Source organism: Canis aureus, chromosome 23 (assembly GCF_053574225.1).
Source record: "Canis aureus isolate CA01 chromosome 23, VMU_Caureus_v.1.0, whole genome shotgun sequence".
In the NCBI taxonomy this organism is placed as follows: Eukaryota; Metazoa; Chordata; class Mammalia; order Carnivora; family Canidae; genus Canis; species Canis aureus.
In genome coordinates this window covers 45,235,658-45,259,076 of record NC_135633.1, presented here as the reverse complement: position 1 = coordinate 45,259,076, position 23,419 = coordinate 45,235,658, and the positions used below count along the sequence as shown (strand labels likewise).

The window sequence follows — 23,419 nt, the reverse complement described above, 5'->3', positions numbered from 1 at the left end:
GGCATCTGTTTGTTATTGTTTTTTGTTTTTTGTTTTTCCAATGGATGAACATAACTATACTATAGTGAAGGATTAAGGTTTATAACGCTTACCTTGAAGTAAAGACTCAATACACATGCCTTTGTTTTATCATGTTTCACATATTTAATAAAATATGCTGAATTAGAAACCCAATGTACTCCAAATGTGCTAAAAATACATATAATATTCTTCTTCATTGTTTCCAGGTGCTTAGCAAACTTTACCAAGTCTTTTATTTCCCTGGATTAATTTATACATAAGAATTAATACCAATAATAAGAATATACATTTTTTAACACATCTTAAACTGTGAAACAAGCTTGGGTTCTCTGATTTGCAGACATCAGGAGAATGAGGTTTCTTCTCAATGGAAAAATGTATTCATCTTATCCTAAAGAAAATAGTGAATAAGTAAGTATTTACTTTAGGGAAATGCTCTTAATTTTTTTTTAAGATTTTATTTATTTATTCATAAGAGACACAGAGAGAGAGGCAGAGACACAGGCAGTAGGAGAAGCAGGCTCCCTGTGGGGAATCCAATGCGGGACTCGATACCAGGACCCTGGGATCAGGATCTGAGCCAAAGGCAGATGCTCAACCACTGAGCCATCCTGGTGCCCCAGGGGAAGTGCTCTTTAATCCCAACCCCATTTTAATCTAAATCTGATTTAATGTTCCCAACAGTACTTCATTTGGTAGAGCAAAATATAAAAGCCAAACCAGGTGATCCAGGTAACTCCGGACTGGCTGCTCAGTCTTCCAGACCCTTGTTGCTCAGAGTAGTGTCCTGACCAGTAGCGTTGGCATCACCTGGGAGCTAGTTAGAAAAGTAGAATACCAGGGGTGTCTGGGTGGCTCAGTTGAGCATCCAACTCTTGATTTCAGCTCAGGTCATGATCTCATGGTTTGTGAGAGCAAGCCCTGTGTGGAGTTCTATACTCAGCGGGGAGCCTTCTTGAGATTCTCTCTCCTTCTGCCCTCTGCCCTTCCCTCACTTGTGTAAGCATGCATGCATGCACATGCTCTTTCTCAAGTAAACAAAGTTAAAAAAAAAAAAAAGAAAGAAAAAGAAACACAGAATTCCAGACCCCACACCAGACCTACTATATCAGAATCCAAATTTTAGTAAGATACCCATGTCATTTGTAGACACATTAAAGCTTGGGAAGTACTGGGCTAGACAACTTCAGTTGTTGTTGTTATATGCCACAGAACAAGAAGGAAATGATAAAAGGAATAAAACTTGTTAGTATGATGAAGATTGTGGATGCTTCACAGTTTCTAAGAGAAACATGTTTTAGAACTAAAATTGGATGATCATGATTCTAAATTTAAACTTTAAATAATGTGTATTAAATGTTGGAAGAGTCACAACTACAATGACTGTGTTGTTCATGAGAAAGAGAAAAAAAAATGCACAAGTGAATAAGAAAAAGATGACCCTGAGACTGGCTGAGTCATCTAAAGGAAGTATACTTTATGGGAGAAGTTCCTGGAAATATTCTAATCCATGGAAAATCTGTCTTTGAAAGCATCAGTTCTAAGATGTATATGAAATATATGCAACTTTTCATGATTGACACACTAAAATCAATAGGTTCCATTGCTTTTTTCCACTATTGTTTGCATTCTATTTAGCAGATTCAAGTAGGGAAAACTGTATACTCTTGTGGAGGGAGAGACTTATGTGCATTAGCAGCAAGATGATTCTGAACATGTAGTAGGCAGCCAACATATACTTTCTGGACAAAAAGTGATTGAGTACCATGCTAAGTGTATGGTGGTTAGCGAAAAAGACATGGTTCATGCTTCCATGGATTTTCTGATAGTGCATGAATTACTCTTGATAGATTTTTAAAAATTATCTGTGGACCTTGCTCATCTATAATGTATCTGTGCCTTGCATCTACCTTTTTTATTGATAATGAGAAAAGTTTAATTCTTCATTATCAATCTGATTCACATAGACTGATCAGTTGTGATTTGTAGAGCAGATAGTTGGAGTGCATATGGCAAAATGCAGCTGATAACTTAAGAGAAATGAAGCTAAGATATGTAACTAGAGCAGTTATATATTGTAACATAATTACTGTTGGAGCACCTGGATGGTTCAGACAGTTGAGCATCCAAACCTTGATTTCAGCTCAGGTCATGATCTCAGGGTAGTGAGATTGAGCCCTGCATTGGCTCTGTGCTGGGTGTACATTCTCTGTCTCTCTCTCTCAAAAAAAAAAAAAAATGTTTATAACATGATCACTGAAGGTGCTTGACATGAGGCTGTAGATAGAGGCCTAGAGGCTGCTAGTGTGGATGAGTGAAAATGAGTGAGAGCAATGAACAAGCCTCTCCTAAATTGTATGGATGAAAATAATGCAATTATGGTCAAAGTTTTTTAGATTATATGTCCCCACCTGAAGAATTCGGTCATCTACTGGACTTTTATGTATTCAAATGAAAAGTAATTTGTTCTTCAAACCAGTCTTATAATACGACATTTAAAAATAATTCATTTTTAAAATGAATTGCTTTGTGAGTTTTCTTGCAACGATACATTTACCCACTATAAATAGAACCTGAAAAATTGGGTGGAAAGTTGAAATAAACAGTCCCCAATGGGCAAGAAGCCCAGACTTGAGTTGAATCAACCATTACTTCAGGACACTGCTATCTTTGTGGATTTTGAGTGTAGTCATCTCCCAAGTTCGTTCTAAACCCTCATCCCTCAACCCTGTGCCAGGTAAGTGACCACAAACACTGGTTCCACCCTTTTTGTCCAGGGACTGGATTCTCTGCCATGATGACCCAGGGGTTAAATCATCGTCTCAGAAGTCAGACAGACACAGGTTTGTAGTTCTGGCCTTACTGCCTCCTAGGCACAGGATCTTGAGTAATGTAGTGTCTCTATGCCTCAGTTTCCTCACTGGGAAAATGGAGATTAAAACTCTCATTTTATGTGATCATGTGGATTACAGAGCTATATAGAACACTTACGTTGTGCATGGCACATGGTAAGAGGTGGCCGCTACTACTTTATTATTGAATCCAAATCTCCATACTGGTTCCTCTTTGCTACATGAATCCCCTTTAGTAATAAGTTCTTATTTTGTTTTGTTTTTTCTTTCTTTGACTTTGTGTCTCAGCCTCTTAGTGATTATATTTTCTCCCTACTGAATTCATATCCTAGAGGCTGCCTGCCAGGAGACCCTTCTTTGTGCCACTTTTTCGGAGCCCTCACCTCATTCTAGGCTTAACAGACACCCCCGGCTGTCGGGCACAGTTTGGCTCATAGAGGCAATAATATCTAGTAGTTAAAAGCCACTGGAGACTGGCTGTCTGGGTCCCAATCTCAGAACATGCATCTGGGTAAATTGTTCAGCCTTTCTGTACCTCAGTTTCCTGATCTATAAATAAACTATATAGGGATGCCTGGGTAGCTCAGTGGTTGAGTGTCTGCCTTAGGCTCTGGGCGTGATCCTCGGTTGGGGTATCAAGTCCCACATAGGGCTCCCTGTGAGAAGCCTGCTTCTCCCTCTTTTTATGTCTCTGCCTCTGTGTGTCTCTCATGAATGAATGAATGAATGAATGAATGAATGAATAAAAAATAAATAAATAAATAAACAAACAAGTAAATAAATATTAAAAAGAATAAAATGAATAGTATCTGTTTCATGTGATTGTTGTTATGATTAAAGGGATTATTATGCATGAAGAATCTGGAATAATAAGTACAATAAAGCATTTGCTATTATGTATCACTTCTTGGGTAAAATTACCCACACTTGATATTTACCCACTTCTCGCTTTTCATCCTAGGGTAACCTCCCACTTGTAGAGCTACTTCAAGGATTCGTATGTCAGGTCCCTAGAGCATCTGGACACTGCTTATGCTTCCATGCCAAGACCCCCACTTTCTCCACATCCTGCCACCAATTTCCTGGCAGACACTAGTTATGACAGTGAGGAATGAATAATATTTTGTTCCCATCTTCAAGTCTGTGAGGAACAGTGCATTGGGCCCAGGTGGGTGGCCTTTTACCTCAAATAGGGAGAAACTAAGGGAGCCAGGCAAAGTAGTTGCCTGATTCTTCCTTACTTCCCTCATCTTCCTTTCCTCGTTTCCATTGGTAAGCAAAGATCTGGGGGGGAAGGGGGGGAAGGGACGATGCAAGCTCTCTCCCCACCCAGGCTGGCTGTGTGCCAGAAAGGCTTCCTTGCATAAAAAGTAGAGTCCAGAGTGTAACTCAAAGAGCATAAACTTCTATTGTATCCTTGGGGTAATTTACTTTGCTGAACTGTTAACTGTTTGAGTTCCCTAAGGAGGTAATGTGGCTAAAGCTAAAAGTAAGTCCAGAGAAGCAAATCAAAAGAAGATTGCATCTTGACCAAGCACTTGAAATAAAGCATGTACCCCTGGTCTGGGAACTAATCGGCACACTCAAGGCTTTCAGCAGAAATCAAGAGTATCAGGATCTTACTTCTTAGCCCTCCATGCCTCGAATAGTACGTGGTTTGCGGCAGCAAACTGTTTCTGCTCGGCAGTCCTGGCTTCAAGTTGCCCACAGGGAGATTCCTTTTAATGCTCCAAATCCTTTCCAGGGCCACTGTCAATATTTTTAGAAGCAAGATAACAATTATTAGCTTAATTCCTATTTAGCACCAAATGTTTTAGAAAGTATTTACTGGGTGATTATTCTTTTCAGTCATTTGGGTGGAGGCTTATTTTGTTTGATTAATCAAACCACCCAGGGTCTTTGCCATTTGTTCAATTCCATTCATTCAGTTATTCCATAGGCAGTTAAACCTCTTACAGTGCTATGAGGTCTAGATTTTTTTCAATCTATATTCTAGATTGAAAAGTCAACATAGAAACAAACATATGTAACAAAGCACAAAAGGATCAGAAATAAATTAGTTAGTATGGACACTTCATGCAGTTAACCCTATTTGATTCTGATTTAATTCCTTAGAAGTACAAATATTTCCAAAGACAATATAACCAAAAGTTGCCAAATTAATTCATCAAATACATTCAACAATCTTCTAAAAGACTGAACTGGATTGAACTAGATGCTATTTAATCACTCCTTGAATGAAACAACAAGCTCACTAGAAAACAACATAGATAAATACTCGGAAGGCGATGTCTACACATGGATACAAAGCAAACTATAGTCTTAAATTCTGATACCATTCAGTGAGTATTGTTTTAGATATTTGATTTGTACGGATTGTCCTCCATATCCTAATAGTACTTACTTAGCTCTTGGGAGTCAGCTGACAAGCTTTTGGTGAAAAGCTATTATGTAGAAAATTGTGGGGGCATCTGGGTGGCTCAGAAGTTGAGCATCTGCCTTTTGCTCAGAGTGAGATCCTGGGGTCCTGGGATAGGGTTCCCCATCGGGCTCTCTGCAGGGAGCCTGCTTCCCCCTCTGTGTCTCTGCCTCTCTCTCTGTGCCTCTCATGAATAAAAATATTTTTTAAAAAAAGAAAATGTGACCCAAGTCAAGTAAGATTATTCAGGTTAGTGCCATACATCGTTTTTAGCATTTCTGAAGCTGCAAATTATAATGCCAAATATTCTCCACTGATCTGAGACTGCCTACTGGTTACCATGCTAACATCGGATATTTCCCTAAAGGATTCTGTACCATGTAGTGAGAGGGGTGCAGTGTTTGGGTTCAAAGGGATCTGGGGTTCAGTCTTTGCTTCACCACTTGCCAGCTGTATGGCTTTGGGCAAGTTATTTAACCCACTGTGTCTCTGTTTCCTCAGCTTTGAAATGGGGATAATATCTAGCTCAAAGAATTATCATAGGATTTGGATGAAATGGATATGAAGTGTTTTGCACACAGTAAATGGTAGCTATTATTTTTACAGGGACAGTGGTTTCCTGTCCGAGGAATGGACTCTGATTCCATTTCTGGAGGCATAGTCAATGGTCTGACTCACCGGTGGAATGGCAACACTTGCCTCTCCCTCCCCACTCCTGAATGGAGTAGCTGAAGCTATCTGGCGGGGTTAATTCCCCACTCCCCAACAACCTATCTTCAAGGAAGACTCCACAATCTCCTGTCAAGACCTGACAAAGCTTTTTTTTTTTTTTTTTTTTTTAAGAATTTATTTATTCATGAGAGACATAGAGAGAGAGGCAGAGACACAGGCAGAGGGAGAAGCAGGCTCCATGCAGGGAGCCCGACGTGGGACTCGATCCCGGGTCTCCAGGATCAGGCCCTGGGCTGAAGGCAGACGCTTAACCGGAGCCCACCTATCTCTGTTGCCCCAAATTGCCCCAAATCCCAGGATGCCCAAGAGCAGACAAAGTTTAAGCTGTTCCTTGTATCCAACCTAAATCTTTCCCCACCATTCCAGCCAGTTTCCTCTTCTTCTATCCTCTCTAGAGACAGAAACAGCTGCTCTCCAACCTCTGGATAATAGCCGCTCAGACTTAGGAGTCCACAGGTATTTATTGCATGCCTCTTGGTGTACAACACCAAGTAAGAGACCGAGGAAACAGGTTTGGATTTGTTCCAAATTGAGAGAAGTTCTGGCAAATGGAAAATAGTTTGAAATCAGGAGGCAGAACTCTGTAGAAAAACCAAATCCAATCAGAAAGGAAAAAATCACACTGATCTAATCAAGCTGTGCTCTTTCAAATGCATCATAGAAGTTTACAACTTAATAGGGAAAATACCTCAAATGTAAATGCAGATGCTCAGAAACATGTGAAAAAAATCAAAGCAAAACATAGGTATGTATGCGTATTTACTGTACTCAAGGATAGAGGCAGCTGAAGAAACCAGCATTACTTTGATTTGATAGGATGTTTGGGTGATGAAGTTACAGAAGGTGATATGTTCAACTGGAGAAAAAGAGGTCTGGAAAGAAGCACAAATGGCCTCTGAAGCACCTTCTTCAAAGAGAAAGCCAACTCCCTCGGCTCTGGGCATGTGCATTCCAGGAGGAGGAAGAAAGACAAGGAGGGGAGAGAGCCAGGGAAACCACAGTGTTGGCACATAGCCTGGAAAGGAAAGGGCAGCAGGCACAAGAGGGATCAAATCCCCTCTGGAAGCTCAGAATCTTCTGGAGAGTCTTCTCTCTTTGCTTCTCGGCCTCCAACCCCTTCTACTCAGCAGCCTTTCTAGGTGTGTCTTTATCCTGAATGTTAAAGTTACAAAACCATGACTTTATGCTAGAAATTTTAGCCAGGGGGACCTGGCCTGGTCTTTCAGGGAAGGTAAGCTCACCCTTCAAAAATATTTTTGTTCCCTTCAGCTGTCTCTGGCTATGAGAAATGAACCTCAGAGTTTGAAAACCTAGTTTGGAGCTATATCATCCATGCTTCCTTTGTGTAAACATGGCCAGAGATTTGACCACAGGAAGAAAAATGTAAGTAATTTAAATTTATCTTTGGTGACTTCTAGGCTCTGTAATTTTCTTGACATGCCTTTGGTGTCTACTAAATTCCTTTTTTATTGTAGGTACACCAAATATTTTTGTTGAATGGATTAATGAATAGCAAACCTACCCATACGTGCTGAGTGATGTTTTCTAAATTGGTACTAAATGTAATAAATAAACCAGATTCAAAATTAAGTTTTTATGCATTCAGGACATAGAGACACAATGTAATGGATTTGGCAGGACACTTTTGAAATTCATTGAAAAAGAAAATGTTGTATGAGAGAAAACTAATAAATTTTACTAATCAAATTTTTCATGATTACTAGAATCTCTGCAGGTTTAAGCTAGAAAAGTATAAAAGCCCTTGCAATTTGAAAACATTAAATTAGAACATGAATTTAGGGGCACCTGGGTGACTCAGTGGTTGAGCCTTTGGCTCAGGTCATGATCCCGGGGTCCTGGGATTGAGTCCCTCATCAGGCTCCCCACAGGGAGCCTGCCTCTCCCTCTGCCTGTGTCTCAGCCTCTCTCTGTGTGTCTCTCGTGAATAAAAAAAAATAAAAATCTTAAAAAAAGAACATTAATTTATTTCCACAGAGTCATCTACAGAAGTTCTTAGAAATGTAGAAATAATTTCAAGATAAATGGTAAAATGAAAGCAATAGTCTGGGGCACCTGGGTGGCTCAGTCCATTAAGTATCTGCCTTTGGCTCAGGACATGATCCCAGGGTCCTGGGATCGAGTCCTACATCAGGCTCCCTGTCTGTTTCTCTCTCTGTCTGCCGCTTCCCCTGCTGGTGCTCTCTCTCTCTCTCTCTCTGTCAAATAAGTAATAAAATCCTTAAAAAAAAAGAAAGAAAAAGAAAAGAAAGCAATAGTCTGATAATGCATGTCTCACAAGCTTATCTCTCTTTTTAAAAAAATTATAAGGAGGGGAAAATCTTTAGGGAATCACTAAGAATATGTGAATGATGATGGTAGCTAAATTCTTACTTATCTAAAAAATTCCATAAATTGCCCCAAATCCCATTCTCATCTGACAGAAGATTTGGTCAGAAAAGGCATTTGTTCATCAGGATGATGAGAGCCTTTCTGAGTAGATCCCAGACCCTGTTCTTATCTGATGGGAATGTGTCATCCTCTGAAGCCCGTTCTACCTCCAGTTTGAACCTAAAATGAGGCAGAACCTGGAAAAGATTGTGACAACCTTTCTTCTACTGAAGAGAATACTATTTGCTACCAATAAAACTTCAAATCTTTTTTCCCTGTCAGAAAACATAAGCTTATGTTTTCAAAGACACAGTATAAGCTAAAAGCAAAGACACCAGCTTCTGAGAAGCCTATTGCTCTGTGTGACAAAGGGGAATCACTATACCTCCCTGAGCCTTAGCTTCCAGATCTGCAAAATAAGAAGAATAAGAGTGCAGGGTCATTGCAAGGATTGGGAGAGATAATCTGTAAAAACTGAAAAAAATTAATAATAATACTTATTATTATTACCACCATCACTGTAGATGTATATAGACACCCTCCACTCACCCCTACCCCTCAGCCCGCCTCCAGTGTCTCACGGAGCCCACCTATCTCTGTATTAGGAGCTGGGAAGGAATCCAAATCCAGAAGAATGGGCTTAGGGACTCACAGCCCATTTTTCCTGTGGTCACTGATGCCATTTTCTAAATCCAAGCATTGGGCACCAACCACCTGGAACATCTTGGCCATGTCAGTGTCTTCATAGTTCTAATTAACCACTGTCACAACACAGCCACCAGAACAGGTAGGATAGCTCATTTAGCTGAAGGTCCCAGAAGACCAACAACTCTTTTTCCTGAGTCCCCCTATTGCCACCCAAACAAAAATATCCCAGAAGAAATGTAATGTTTGCTCTGTTAAACATCCAGAAAATCTAATTAATGAATCTTAGACTTTTTACTTATTTCAAGAAACCCAAGGAAAAGAAAACTTTGATCTTATGCCACTTTCATTCAACCAGAGGAAACAGGAAAAGCATAGGAAGAACTGAAGTCCACTGCTTCTGGGCTCTTCCATGATTGTCATCATTAGTTCAGTCACAAAGAAAATGTGCTTTAATTTAAGTTGCTTAATTTCATACAAATCCCCCTCTTAATAGATGGTGTCAGCTCTCTGGCAAGTTCACCCATACTTGGCTATGGGGTCCAGTGTTTCGGTGCTTTATCAATGGTTGGGGGAAAGTCCAGTCTGGACATTTACTGAAATCTCACTTTCATCAATCAGATTGCTGTGAGAGAATATGGACTTGATCATTTAAAAATTCAAACAAATCCAGTTAATTCATACATTGCTACAAAATATGCGTGGATGCATGCATATACCTTGGCCTTGGTGTATATATATACACTCACTCTCTTTCTGTCTGAGAGAGACGCCAGGCAGGTAATATAAGGAAGTAAAGCAGGTCAGGGGTAAGAAATAATTGGCTCTCCTACTCTTTTAGTTTTTTCCACTCTTGTTGGAAACACGGATACCAGAGAAACACATTTTTTCCTATTTCCACCATGAGAGGACGAAGTCTGCAGTGGACGTGTGAACATAAATAGTTTATGATCTGCTCCACCTGGCTGGGGAACTTGTGTGTAATGAGTAACAGAGTGAGAAGGCCAGCCAGGGCAGCATAAGCCAACTCCAGTCACTGCTGCCATGTGTGAATGTCAACTTGGTTGTCACATCTTGCTTTCTCTTCCTCCTTCACCCAAGATATTCTAGAAATCTAGATTCATATGTAAAAAGTCCTAATTTTTTTAAATGTTGACAACTGATTTGTATATTTAAAATATACAGTGCAGAACAAATAAATATGTCTGCAAAATGAACCTGACATGGGGGACAATAGTTTGGGATCCTGAGCCAAACTAAGATACCCCTGACAACCTAATTAAATGCAAGACATGGTGATCTGGAGTGGGTATGGAAGATGGCTCTGTGGTCTTGGGTTTGGATACTATGCCATGTCATGCATTTGGAGGGTGATATACAGAAAGGAATAAGTTGAAGAAAAGTACGAGTTTCGTTTTGGACATGTTGATCTTGAGTACTTGTGGGACAGCCAGTATGAGATACGTAGCCTGGACACACAGGCTTCAGACACAGACACATCACAATGAGGTAGTGGCAGAAACCATGTGAATAGCTGATATGATCCAGGGAGAGCCAATAGAACAAGATTAGAAGACTGTGGGTAATACCCTGGTAAACATCAATATTTGGGGATGAGTGTGAGTGAAAAGAAGTTCTCAAATGTGGATGAGAAGAAATATCCAGAGAAGAGAAGAAGGACATTTTAATGTCAAGGAATTTGAGAGAAAAACAAAGTTTAAGGAAAGAACCATCAATTATGTCAAGTGGTACAGAAATCTCAAGCCAGCCAGAACAGGACTTAAAGGACTTCGTTATAACACATGACTGGAAATACTATAGTGTGTAGAATGCCAATGGGATTTGGGGTCAGACCTGAGTTTGGAATCCGGTTCTGCCACTTACTTACTGCATAACCTTGGACAGTAGAAACCTCTTAAAATTTCAGTTTACTCATCCATAAAATGGGGATCATAATACCTATATCACATGGCTTTCATGAGAATTTGTAGTAAGCAAAATCAAGTCCCTGCCTGCATGTAGCTTATGTTCTCATGGACAGATAGTCAATAAAGAAGTATACAGACAAATATATAATTTCAGGTAGTGATAAAAAAAAAGCAGATAGAAGAAGGTGGTATAAAAGATTAGAAGTAATTAGGGGAGTGGGTAGTTTCGACTTTAACCTGGTAGAAATGTTCCTTCTGAGAAGGTGATGTTGGGCTGAAACTTGAAGGAAGAGGGAGAAAGACATGTGATGGTCTAGGGGAAGTAGAAAGGTTCTGAGGTGAAAATGGGTTTGGCATGTTCCATAACATCAAGAAAACTTGTGTGGCTAAAGTGAGGTAGGAAAGTATAGGAGCTGAGTTCAGAAAGGTGAGCAGACCATAGGATGGGACTGAAATCTAGACTAAGAATCATTAAGAGCCATCTGAGGATTTTGAACATGGAGGTGTGTACATTGATTTATGTTGTAAGAGATCCCTTTGGATTCTGTGCAGAGAATGGATCATCAGGTTGGCAGTAGAAGCTGCTAGAGGATGCCATTTCTGAGCTTGCAAGAGATGATGGGGGTTTGGACAAGGTGGCAGTTGGGGGGATTTAGGATGTATTTCCAATATAGATTCGACAGGATTAGCTGAGGGACTAGATGTGAACTTTGGCAATTTGACTTAAAGGTGTTTGGGCATAAGCAACGGAATGAATGGTGATGCCATTTCCTGAGATGGGGAAGAGCTGTTGAAGAGTGGTACAAAATAAGAGTTCTGTTCTGAACATGTTAAGTTTAAGAGGCCTAGCAGACATCCAGATAAGACAGTAAGTAGGCTTTTGGTATTTGAGGGGAAAAGCAGAGGCCAGAGAATAGATTTTGGGGTCATTAGCACAACAGGGCTACATGTGATCACTCAGGGAGTAACTATAGATGGAGAGGAGGGCCTGTGACTGAGCTCCCCAAAGTTAAGAGGTGAGAAGGAGGGAGAGTTAGCAAAGACAACAAACACTAGTACCAGCAAAACCAGGAGCATGATGATCTGGAAGCTAAGCTGACAAAGTGTTTTCAAAGGGAAGGAGTAGGGACGCCTGAGTGGCTCAGCGGTTGAGTGTCTGCCTTTGGCTCAGGGCATGATCCTGGTGTCCCAGAATCAAGTCCCACATCAGGCTCCCTGCAGGGAGCCTGCTTCTCCCTCTGCCTGTGTCTCTCTCTCTCTCTCTGTGTCTCTCATGAATAAATAAATAAAATCTTTAAAAAAAAAAAAAAAAGGAAGGAGTAAACAATTATGTAGATGCTGCAGAGCAGTTGAGTTTGAGGAGTTTCTGGATTGTATGAGACTTTCAAGATCGTTGGATTCGATCTTTAAGGGGAACGCCATTTACCATCTGCAAAAGAACAGTTTCCCTGGACTCATGGAAACAAAACTCTACTTACAATGGGGGAAGGAGTAAACAAGAAGTGGAGGAATGGTGCCAATAGGTCTAGTGTACTTTTAATATTTAGGAAGAGCTGCCATCAGAGCCATACAAGTCCCTAAACGTTTTATGCAGAATTCTGTGTGTTTGTGACAAGCTGTGTTCTCCATAAAGAGAAGCCCAAGCTTTCATCACATATTTCAAGGAGTATGTCACTGAAAATCCTATGTGGAAGGTTTTAGTGGCTGGCCCAGAGCTGCCAACACCCTGAGACTAAGCAGGAAGCATGGATCTCTAGGTGCTAGTTCCCTGTTGGGGCCAAGGACACAGGGCTTCCGGCCCTTTGAATTTTTTTTTTTTTTTTTTTAAGAATGGAAAGAGAAAGAAAATTAGTAGTTTGTTTTCCATAAGTAAAGCCCCTTTAAAACTTAACCTTACAGAACCTAGTCTGAGTTTTAAAGGATTTTCTAGGCTAAAAGAGCACCTCTGTGCGACCTCTGGTGGATGTTATAAAAATGCAGCCCAAGCATTTCCATTTTATACAAAGGATAGTTGAAAGGATTGCTTAGAAAAATGGATTTTTATAATCACTTAGATTGTCTCACAATCAAACATATCCAGTAAGAATAATACATCATATAATAGTATATAAATTATAAATTCATAAGTGTATAAATGAAAGCAACCCAGAACAGAATAATATAAGACTTAAAAATTATTTTAGCCACTAGGGAAATAGTACATATGGGTGGGGTTTGGAGAAACAATTCAGTGGGTCATTCTGCATCCACTCATAGAGTTCAAAATAAACTTCATAGATTCCTTCCAGACACAGTATGAACAGAATTGGCCATTTTTTCAGTCTCTCCTTTTGGAAGAATGGGCAATACAGAAGGCCTAACACGTATTTGCATGGCTGGTTTTGCAATGGAGTGTGGGCATATAGGTCATAGAGTTGGAAAAAATGCACCTCTGTGCATGCAGCATCTTCTTTTAGGAATCCCTAGAGAATCTGGGTCCTAGCTGCTGGGGATTCAACAGTCCTCCTGAGAAAGTGTCAAGTTCCCGGAATGCAGGAGTCACATGTTACAGTTCTTTTCTTTCTTCAGGAATGCTGGTGCCCAAGAGCTTTCCAATAAAAACCTGATGATTTGAAAAGCATGTGTGCCTTGTAATCATTAAGAAGGAATTGTGAAAACAAGGGGATCTAGTAGTTGCAAAATAACATCTGTGAGGAGGGTGCCTGAGTGGCTCAGTTGGTTAAGCATCCAACTTTTGACTTCAGCTTGGGTGTTGGTCTCAGGGTTGTGAGGTCAAGCCTGAAGCTGAGCTCCACAGTGGGTGTGGAACCTACTCTTAAAAAAAAAAAAAATCTCAGGGATTCTGGGCTTCTAGAGTAATCTTACCTCAAATGAACATCAATGCCTAGGCCATATAACCAACCCATAAACTATGTGTATATGCAATAAAATCCTTGGATGATTTGATCTATGTAAATGACTTTGATTCTTCTGGGTCAGTGATTTTCAAATTGGGTCCCGAGACCATCAGCCTGAATATCAACTGGGAACTTGGTAGAAATGCAAGTTGTCAACCCCCCACTCAAGAACTCCCGAGCCAGTTACTCTGGGGATGGGTCCCAGCTATCTGCTTTTAACAGGTTCTGAGGGAATTCTAATGAAATCTAAACTTTGGGAACCACTGCTATTATTCACCCCTATATTGATAAAGATTGAAGAAGTTATTGTGCTTTTCTGGACAAAATTCTACTTCTCACTAAATACAAATAACTCCACTAAAAATGTGGGATAGCAATGTAGATACTGATACCTGGCTTGTTTTTTTTATAAATATAAGCTTATTTGGACACAGGCAAAATAATTATAAAATCAGCTCAAGAATTTCCCAAGGGTCCATTTTTCTTTTGATAGTTACGGTTTTGTAATAAATAAAATAATCACACTACCATCAAATAGGTAATTTCATATTCATTTCAGACATATACTTCATTTGTCACTGAGATTACCTGCAGGTGGATTTTTAATGTGGCACTCATCTCTTTTAATATAAAGTTCTTCTTCTAGTACTTCCTTAATTCTCTTATGTGGCTCAGAATACAAGAATTTCTTCCCTATAAAGATATTAATAAAATTGGTTACTTATGACAAATTATGCTGAATTTTCTAGCCATTATACCTACATGAGTAACTATTTCTTAAAAAGACACATCCTTATGTACAAACAGCAGATGATCCACCCTGCGACTCTATTTTGGAAAAATCCCTTCCACTGTAATTTTTGGTTCTTTTGAGACTTTACACTTTCACATAATTCCTGAACTTCCATGATAAATTCTAAATACCTCTTTTAGGTATTATGAAGAAATATTTAGAGTTTCCTTCATTAGTTTCAAGGAAACTCATTTATTCAATAAATCCTTATTAAAGATCTACTTACCTTGGACCAGGCATTTGGCTAGGGGCAGAAGTCAAGCAATGAATAAGACAGATGTGCACACAGGGCCTACAATCCAGCTACATAACACAGAACAACCTCAGCGTTATTTAATCACCATTTTGAGAGATAAACCTGAATTGCAGTAGTGAATCACTTACAGACAATGACTTTTTCCTGGCCTCTAAACCTGGCCCTATAGGACATCACTGCTTTGTGAAGGATTGGCTTATTTGTTCTAAGTACCTTAACAATATTTCTTCTGCTCGGTCTCCATCTCCAAGCTCTGTGCCATGTGACACTGTCTTCCTAGCCTCTCCTGTCAGACCCTCTCTCTTGCTCTCTGGGCTCCATCGTGGCCCTTCTGTCAATTTCCCACATCACAGCCTATGTACGTTCAATTTTCTGCCTGAACTGCCTTTCCCCTAATATTTTTCCCCAGGTAACTTCTATAATAATTTAAGTCTAGGCTTACATGTCAGTTCTTTGGGGAAACTTTCCCTGACTCTACAATCTTGCAATGTTCCTTGTTACTTTTTCTTATAGTACTCTCCTCTCTTCTCTCATTTCTTTTATTGCAAATTGTATATGGCTTCATTTGCTTTATATGACATCATTTGTGTAACTATTAGTTGAATATATGTCTTCCTTTCTTCCTTACCAGACTGTAAATACCATAGGGCAGGGATGTTGTCTGTTCCGTTCATCAGAGTCCTAGAAGAGAATCTGGCATAGTAATAGACCAAATGTGTGTTCAAGAAGAACTCCCTGTTATTAAAGTAGACTATTCTTGTGATGAATGCCAGTGCAGCCTTGTGAACGTCAGGGAACGAGTAGTGATAGTCTTAATACTCAAAAGCTCAAGGCAAGAAACCATGGGAACCTAATCAACCAAATACTTTAGCTATTTCAGATAGGACTTTAAACTCACAATGGCAGGTACCTCATCTTTTCCAGACTAACCAATAAAGAATCACAAGTGAATATATTTGATTCATGTACAGACTGGTCCAAATGGGATAAGAGACCTGCTGCCTCTGGCTATGGCCATGGGTCATTCCTAGTCATGAAGACTCACACACCCGCAGACACAAACAAGGTAGAATTAGATATACTTTCTGCATCTAATTTTTTCCTGCAAAAGTTAGGAGTCATTTGAATGTGGATGGAGGTTAGCATTACTCAAGCTTAACTTTGGTTTAAACTTTTTTTGGTGGGCAGCCCAGGTGGCTCAGCGGTTTTAGCTCCACCTTCAGCCCGGGGTATAATCCTGGAGGCCCGGGATGGAGTCCCACATCAGGCTCCCTGCATGGAGCCTGCTTCTCCCTCTGCCTGTGTCTCTGCCTCTCTCTCTCTGTCATGAATAAATAAATAAAATCTTTTTAAAAAATAAAAATAAACTTTTTTTGGCTAAATCATGATCTTAAGGCAGAAAAGGGTTTAGGAAACATGGCTAAGAAGGAAGAAAATCCTGTAATAGATGAATAGACCAGAAGAGATCACCTGCTCTAAATTCAAGTCCCTTGATGAATTTCAGCCCTGCTGCTACAAGAATTTACAGAGGAAATCACTAAAGGTTTTGAGGAACTATGAGAAATTGGAGTAGTAAAGAGCTTAGTATAGGCAAATACTCACTCTTCCTAGAGGGAGGGAGGGAGGGAGGGAGGGAAGGAAGGAAGGAAGAAAGCAAGAAAGAGAGAAAGAAATTCTACAAACTCTAACATAGCAGCTTGATGTTAATCCTCACCAACATTTTGAGTCAACAGATGGCTTGTGAGTATAGACGACGAGGAGCAGTGATCACTAAGTGTTAAGGACTACTAAGGACAATATTACTCTAAACTAAACTGCTTTCTTTTTTTAAGAGATAATAATAATTGTTATAATTTATTGAATGCTACCATACATATATAATTAGCATCTTACATATATTATTTCTCTGTCACAAAATCACTCTATGAGCAGGTATAATTATTTCTATCATATAGTTAAGAAAGTAACTCTCAGGAAACACCAAAATAGTCATAAAAATTAAAAGCCATGCCTACCTGACTCCCCCAAACCCAAGTTATACTAAACTAGCTAGATTAGGAAGATGTTGTAGCCACAATGTACCTGCATTTCAGCAAGGCATTTGATAAAGTGTATTTGTAGGAGACAGAATGCCCTCACCAAAGATGCTGATTGACAGGTCAGGGACTTCTAGAGACTCTCCTTGGAACTCTTGCAACTACCACATAATTTGCTAACTTGGATATAGGGAGGGACTGCCAGTAAACTCACCAAATGTGAGGATGGCACAAACTTGCTGAATGGCAAACTCAGGATGCAAAGGCTTGCTTCTGGAAGGAAGTGCTAAAATTCATAGAATGGTATTGGCGGGGATAAATATAATGACTTGTATTTAATATTAAACAAATTAACCGCATAAATAAAAGATAGAAAAGCCTGGATTGGGCAGCCCGGGTGACTCAGTGGTTTAGCGCCACCTTTGGCCTGGGGCCTGATCCTGGAGACCTGGGATTGAGTCCCCAATCGGGCTTCCTGCATGGAGTCTGCTTCTCCCTCTGCTGCTCTCGCTTTCTCTCTCTCTGTCTGTTTCTCATGAATAAATAAAAACAAAATCTTAAAAAAAAAAAAAAGAAAAAGCCTGGATCAAATGTTTTCAATTGGACAGCAGAGGAAAGAGAAACTAAGGGTGTCACAGACTGCATTTGTTATATGTGTTATTAATATAATGTACCTGCCAAAACAGCTAATTGATACTGGGTCCATTTAATAGAAGTAGAATGTTCAGATCGAGGGAGGTTATAGTCCTCCCACACTATCCTAACCTGATCATGCCTAGAATACTGAATTCAGCCACATAATAAACTGGAGAATGTTGAAAAGGGCTAGCCAGCCTGGTGAGAGTTCTACAAAGTATTTTAAAGATGATCCTAAAGTCTATGAAGATTTGGTGGCTATTCAAAGAGCCACCTCCATACAATTTAAGAATGTTTTACTGGGAAAGGACCACATTTCACCTATGTGTATTTCAGACCAGATCTATGATTAAGGAATAGAAGCTACAGAGCGACTGGAGACTTTTTGAAAAAAAATTTTTTTAAAAAAATCAAACAGGTACTTCATGTGTGTGTGAATAGCTTGGCTCTACTCAGGCTGAGGCCCTAAAAGGAGGTTCCCTGGGAGACCCAGGCAAGAATGCTGTATGTGCCAAACGTGATTTTCTGAGTTCCTGAAAGTGTGGACACCTGCCTTAATTCATCACTTCTCTGCAACTTGCCCAATATCTGGCAGGTAGTAAAGACTCAGTATTTGTTGACTTGATGAGTGAACGATTAATCCCACCTTTGACTCCCACAGGACTCCACAGGGCTAAAGAACCTTTCTTTTTTAACATCTTTAATGGAAAAATTCCCAGACAGAATTTTAAGTCGGATTAAGGACGTACTTAAAAATGCCCAATACTTCAATATCCTGGATTTAGTTTCTCTAAGTAAGGCCTCTGCATACTTGAAAACAATGAGCGGAAGGAGGTATCCTAGTCCTACTGGGGCTGATGCTGAGGGAAGAGGCCCTTTCTCTAGGAGACACTGGTTCTGCGTCTCCTTAAGGAGGTGTCCGGGGAGCAGGCCGTGTGGCCCCCTGAGGCAGGGGAGCTGAGCCGCATCAGCCCCACCCGCCCTCCCTCCTGGGGTCCGCTGAGCACAGAGGGAGCCACTCAGCGCCAGGCTGCTCTCTAGGGAGGCAATCAGGAGGGCTGGAAACTGCGGGCAGTTCCTCTCTGGCCTATTACTTTCCCCATCATCATTCCTTAGCACCTACTGTAAACCTGTAGAGCACAAGGGCTGTGGAGTAGAAGTCCATGGAACGGGGGGCCCGGGGGGCTCGGCGGTTGGGCGCCTGTCTTCGGCCCAGGCCGTGATCCCGGGGTCCTGGGATCCCGTCCTGCGTGGGGCTCCCTGCGGGGAGCCTGCTTCTGCGTCCCTGTGTCTCTCTCAAACACACGCACACGCCCAGGCGCCCGCACCCACCTTCCAGGCAGCGCCACGGCCCCTCGGGTTGGAGGCTACCCTCCGAGGCGGGCCGAGGCTTCCCGCCGCCCAGCCGGCCCGAGCCTGCCTCGGCCCCTCCCTGCAACCTTGGCCCCCGCGGCCCCGCGCGCCCTCCCCGCCCGCCGCGCTCACCCTGGCCGCAGGACTGCTGGGGGCCGCCGCCCCGCTGCCCCGGCTGCTCCCCCTCGCGGCCCGCCTCCCGCGCCGCCCCCGCGGGCACCACCGCGGCCTCCGCCCGCCTCATGCCGCGGGGTCCGCTCCGCAGCCGAGGCCTCCTCCCCGCCGGGCGGCCTGCCTGGGAACGCCCGGCGTCCCGGTTGCCATAGCGACCGCGAGCCCGGCCTCCGCCCGCGCTCTCCAGGGCATCTCCCCGGCATCTCCGGGGCATCTCCGGGGCATCTCCCGGGCCGCAGGTGTCCGCGCGCCCCGCGCCGCGCCCAAGGTAGGGACGTGCGCTTACCTCCCTCCCGACCACACTGAGGACTCTGCGGGACTCTGAACGCTCGTTTCTCCCTCCCGCTTTGCCGGAGCAGCTTTACTGTTCCCAGGCAGGGAAACCGAGGGTCAGAACAGCTGAGGGAGTTGCCCGAGGCCGCAGGCGCCAAGAGGAGAGGACGCCGGGGCAGGGAGGGACGCGGGCAGGTACTGCACAGGTGAGCGCCCTGGACCCACACAGCCTCGCGCGCGCCGCCCGCCGTGTCCCACTCCCTGCTACACACAACGTGAGCACAGAAACGAGTGTTGAAGGGTCCAAACTTTTGGATTAAGTTTTTAAACGACTCTTGTTTCCAAGCACCTTTGTGTCCACAATCTATTTCGATCTGTATATGATACCTAATTTTACAGATGAGAAACTCAAATTCGGGAAAGTTTGAGTAGCAAGGGGAAAAATCCAGAGCTTTGTTCTGGAGCACGAGGTTGCTCGTGTTTTGTTTTTGCAGACTTTAAAAAGTAAATTATGGCATAGTGTTAATTTTATAAACGTTGGGGCGCCTGGGTAGTTCAGTGGCTGAGTGTGTGCCTGCCTTTGGCTGAGGTCGTGATCCTGGGGTTTGGGATCGAGGCCAGCACTGGGGGAGACTGCTTCTCCCTCTGCCTGTGTCTCTGCCTCTCCATGTCTTTCGTGAATAAATAAGTAAAATCTTTAAAATTTTTTTCTGAAGGTTAAATGTGCATTATTTTACAGAGTCAAATAGTTCTACCGACTTGTAATCAAATACAGGGGACCCCATATGCCTCCATTTCATCCCAGAAACAACCATTTTCACCCCTCTTGGCTGACAAATTAGTATTTACAACCCATGACCAAATGTTTCTTTTGATGCTTTTATGTTTTTCAGTTTTAGGTATCATATATCTATTTCCTACTTTGAAAGATAGATTTAGCTCTCCTTCGTTATCCTCACCTCACATGTATTTACTGCCCTCTCAAACTCCTAATATAGGTAAATTGAAATTCTAGCTAGAACATTTATATTCCTCCCACTATGTTAACTCTAGTCACAGCTGAGCTATGTAATATCTTATGGTCGCTTCTCCTTTCTGCTTAACCTTTTAACTTCCTGGAGTTAATAACTGCCTTGTTTTTTAATTGTTTACAGCTATTGTCAGGATTTCCCTTTGCCCTTATGACTCTCCCTTGCCATGGATTCCTAGTTTTGAGTATCCCATCTTTTCTGTTTCTTGGTATACTCACTAATTGGGTGAAGTCTAGCCCCAGTAGCTTTTTGAGAAATGGTATATGGGAGGTAAAATGTCCAAGTCCTTATAAGTTTTAAAGTATCTTTGTTTTACTCTCTACTAAATTGGAAGTTTGGCTGGGCAAAGAACTTTAGATTGGAAATTATTTTTCTTCAGAATTTTAAGGTCATTGCATCATTGTCTTTGCGCATCCAGTGTTGTCATAGAGAATTTTGCTGCCGTTCTAGTCCTTGCCCCTGGTTTAGGCCCTGGGTTCGTTTTTCTTTCTTTCTTTCTTTCTTTCTTTCTTTCTTTCTTTCTTTCTTTCTTTCTTTCTTTCTTTCTTTCTTTCTTTCTTCTTTCTTTCTTTCTTTCTTCTTTCTTTCTTTCTTTTTCTTTTTTTCTTCTTTCTTTCTTTCTTTCTTTCTTTCTTTCTTTCTTTCTTTCTAGAAATGTGGAGAATCTTCTCTTCGTCCTCGTTATTCTCAAATTTCATGAGGATACATCTTGATATGGACACATTTTTTTAATCCATTTTGCAGGGCGCTCAATAGGTCATTTCAATTTAGAAATCCATGCCCTTCATTTTAGAGTACTTTTCTTGAATTATTTTATTGCTATATCTTAGTTTTCCCTGCTCTTCCTGAAACTCCTGTTATTTTTATGTTAGAGTTCCTGATTTGTCCTCTAATATTCTAACCTGTTTTTCCTATCTTATATGTCTATTTTTACACTATTTTCTAGAATTCTTCGATATTTTCTGAATTCCATTTTTCACTTCTGCTATCATGTTTTTAATTTCTCAGAGCTCTCCAAATATTCCTTTTTATAAAACATCTTGGCCTTCTATCATGAGTAAAATGTCTTATGTATCTGGGGATATTAATAATATACTTCATTTTCAATGTTCTTTTCTTCTTGTATAATTGCTGCTTCCTCCAAGTTACCTAGTCCTGTCTATTTTGGTCTCAGTAGCTTTCCTCAATCTTCAGGTGGTCCTTGACTCTCTTGCCTTATCTGGTAATGGAAAATAGAAATCTGTGCATATGGTAGGGGTTATTAACTGGGTGTTTCACTGATGGATGGTGTGCCTCAATTGTTCAGTTATGGAACCCCTGATGTCAGTATATAAGTTCTTATCTCTTGACCCACTCTGATTCTCCATGGAGTAAATCCTCTAGTTTCCCTGCTGGAGGGTGTGTCCTGGGAAATGAGTGGGAGAAGACAACTGAAGTACGTAAATATTCATGAAATTCCCCTGTCCAGAATGGTGGTCCTGCCCTCAGTTGTGATTTGTACCTTCCAGTCTAGAGGGCCTCTCTTTGGCTTCCTCCAGAGAATTACCTCCAGTCATCCACTGGGGTGGGAGTCATCCACTTAGCTACTCAGAATGGGGAAATGGAGGGTCTAACCTCTTATTTTTTAATGTGGTAAAGTACACATAAAATTTAACCATTTTTAAGCATATAATTCAGTGGCATCAAGTATATTCATAATGTCATACAGACATTTCTAGAACTTTTTCATTTTCCCAAATAGAACCTTTGTAACCGTTAAACAAGAATTCCCAATTTCCCCCTCTCCTAACCCCTGGTAACTTCATTCTAGTTTCTATCTCTATGAATTTGACTACTTTAGGTACATACAAGTGTAATCACATACTTTTCTTTTGTATCTGGTTTATGTCCCTTAGCATAATTTTTTTAAAAAATCATTTCTTTGAGAGAGAGGGAGAGAGTGCATGCACATACAAGTCAGCAGGGAGGGGCAGACTCCTGAGAGAGAATCTTTCAAGCAGACTCCTCATGGGATGTGGAACTGGACACAGAGCTGGAACCCGTGACCCATGAGATCATGACCTGAGCTGAAACCAAGAGTTGATGCTTAACAGACAAGACATTAATGCTTAGCCACCCAGGTGCTGCACTTAAAATAATGTTTTTAAAGTTCATCTATGACATAGCATGTATAAGAACTGCATTCTTTTTAAAAGTTGAATAGTATTCTATTGTATGGATATATCACATTTTCTTATTCATCTGTTGATGGATGTTTAAGTTGTTTTCACTTTCACCAGTTTCCAATAATGCTGCGATTAACATTGATATACAAGTAATCTATTTGAGTTCCTTCTTTCAATTCTTTTGAGTACGTATCTAAAAAATGGAATTGCTGGATCATATGGTAATTTCATGTTTAACTTTTTCAAGTGGTTGCACCATTTTACATTCCCAACAGCAATGTACAAGGGTTCCAGTTTCTCTGCATCCCTACTAATACTTGTTACTTTCCTTAAAAAAAAAAAAAAAAAAAAAAGCCAGCTATCCTAGTTAGTGTGAAGTGGTATCCTTTTGTGGTTTAATTTGCTTCCCCAATGACTAGTGATGTTGAACATCTTTTAAGCTTGTAAGCTATTTGTATATCTTTTTTAAAGAGATATCTATTCAGGTATTTTGCTCGTTGGATTCTTTGTTGCTGTTGAGTTGTAGGTGTTCTTTATATATATTGAATATTAATGTTTTATCAGATACATGATTTGTAAATATTTTCTCCTATTTTATGAGTTGCCTTTTCATTTTGTAGATAATGTCCTTTGATTTCAAAAAGCTTTAATTTTGATTTAGTCACATTTATCTGCTTTTCCATCTGATGCTTTTGCTTTTGGTATCACATCCAAAAAACCACTGCTAACTCCAATATCTTGAGGATTTTCCTCCCATATGCTTTCTTCTATGGGTTTTATAGTTTTAGCTCTTACATATAAGTCTTTGACCATTTTAATC

General features: G+C 40.9%; 1 protein-coding gene across 1 annotated transcript; it reads right to left on the bottom strand.

Moving 5' to 3' along the window:
- Window positions 1–120: 120 nt before the first annotated feature.
- Window positions 121–19,359, bottom strand: C23H11orf97 (chromosome 23 C11orf97 homolog). Its single transcript, XM_077867506.1, has 4 exons — window positions 19,089–19,359; window positions 14,471–14,575; window positions 4,497–4,622; window positions 121–412 (listed from the first exon to the last, which is right to left on the bottom strand). The coding sequence occupies exons 1-4, from the start codon at window positions 19,342–19,344 to the stop codon at window positions 408–410; spliced, it is 492 nt and encodes a 163-aa protein (XP_077723632.1). The 5' UTR covers window positions 19,345–19,359; the 3' UTR covers window positions 121–407.
- Window positions 19,360–23,419: the final 4,060 nt, after the last annotated feature.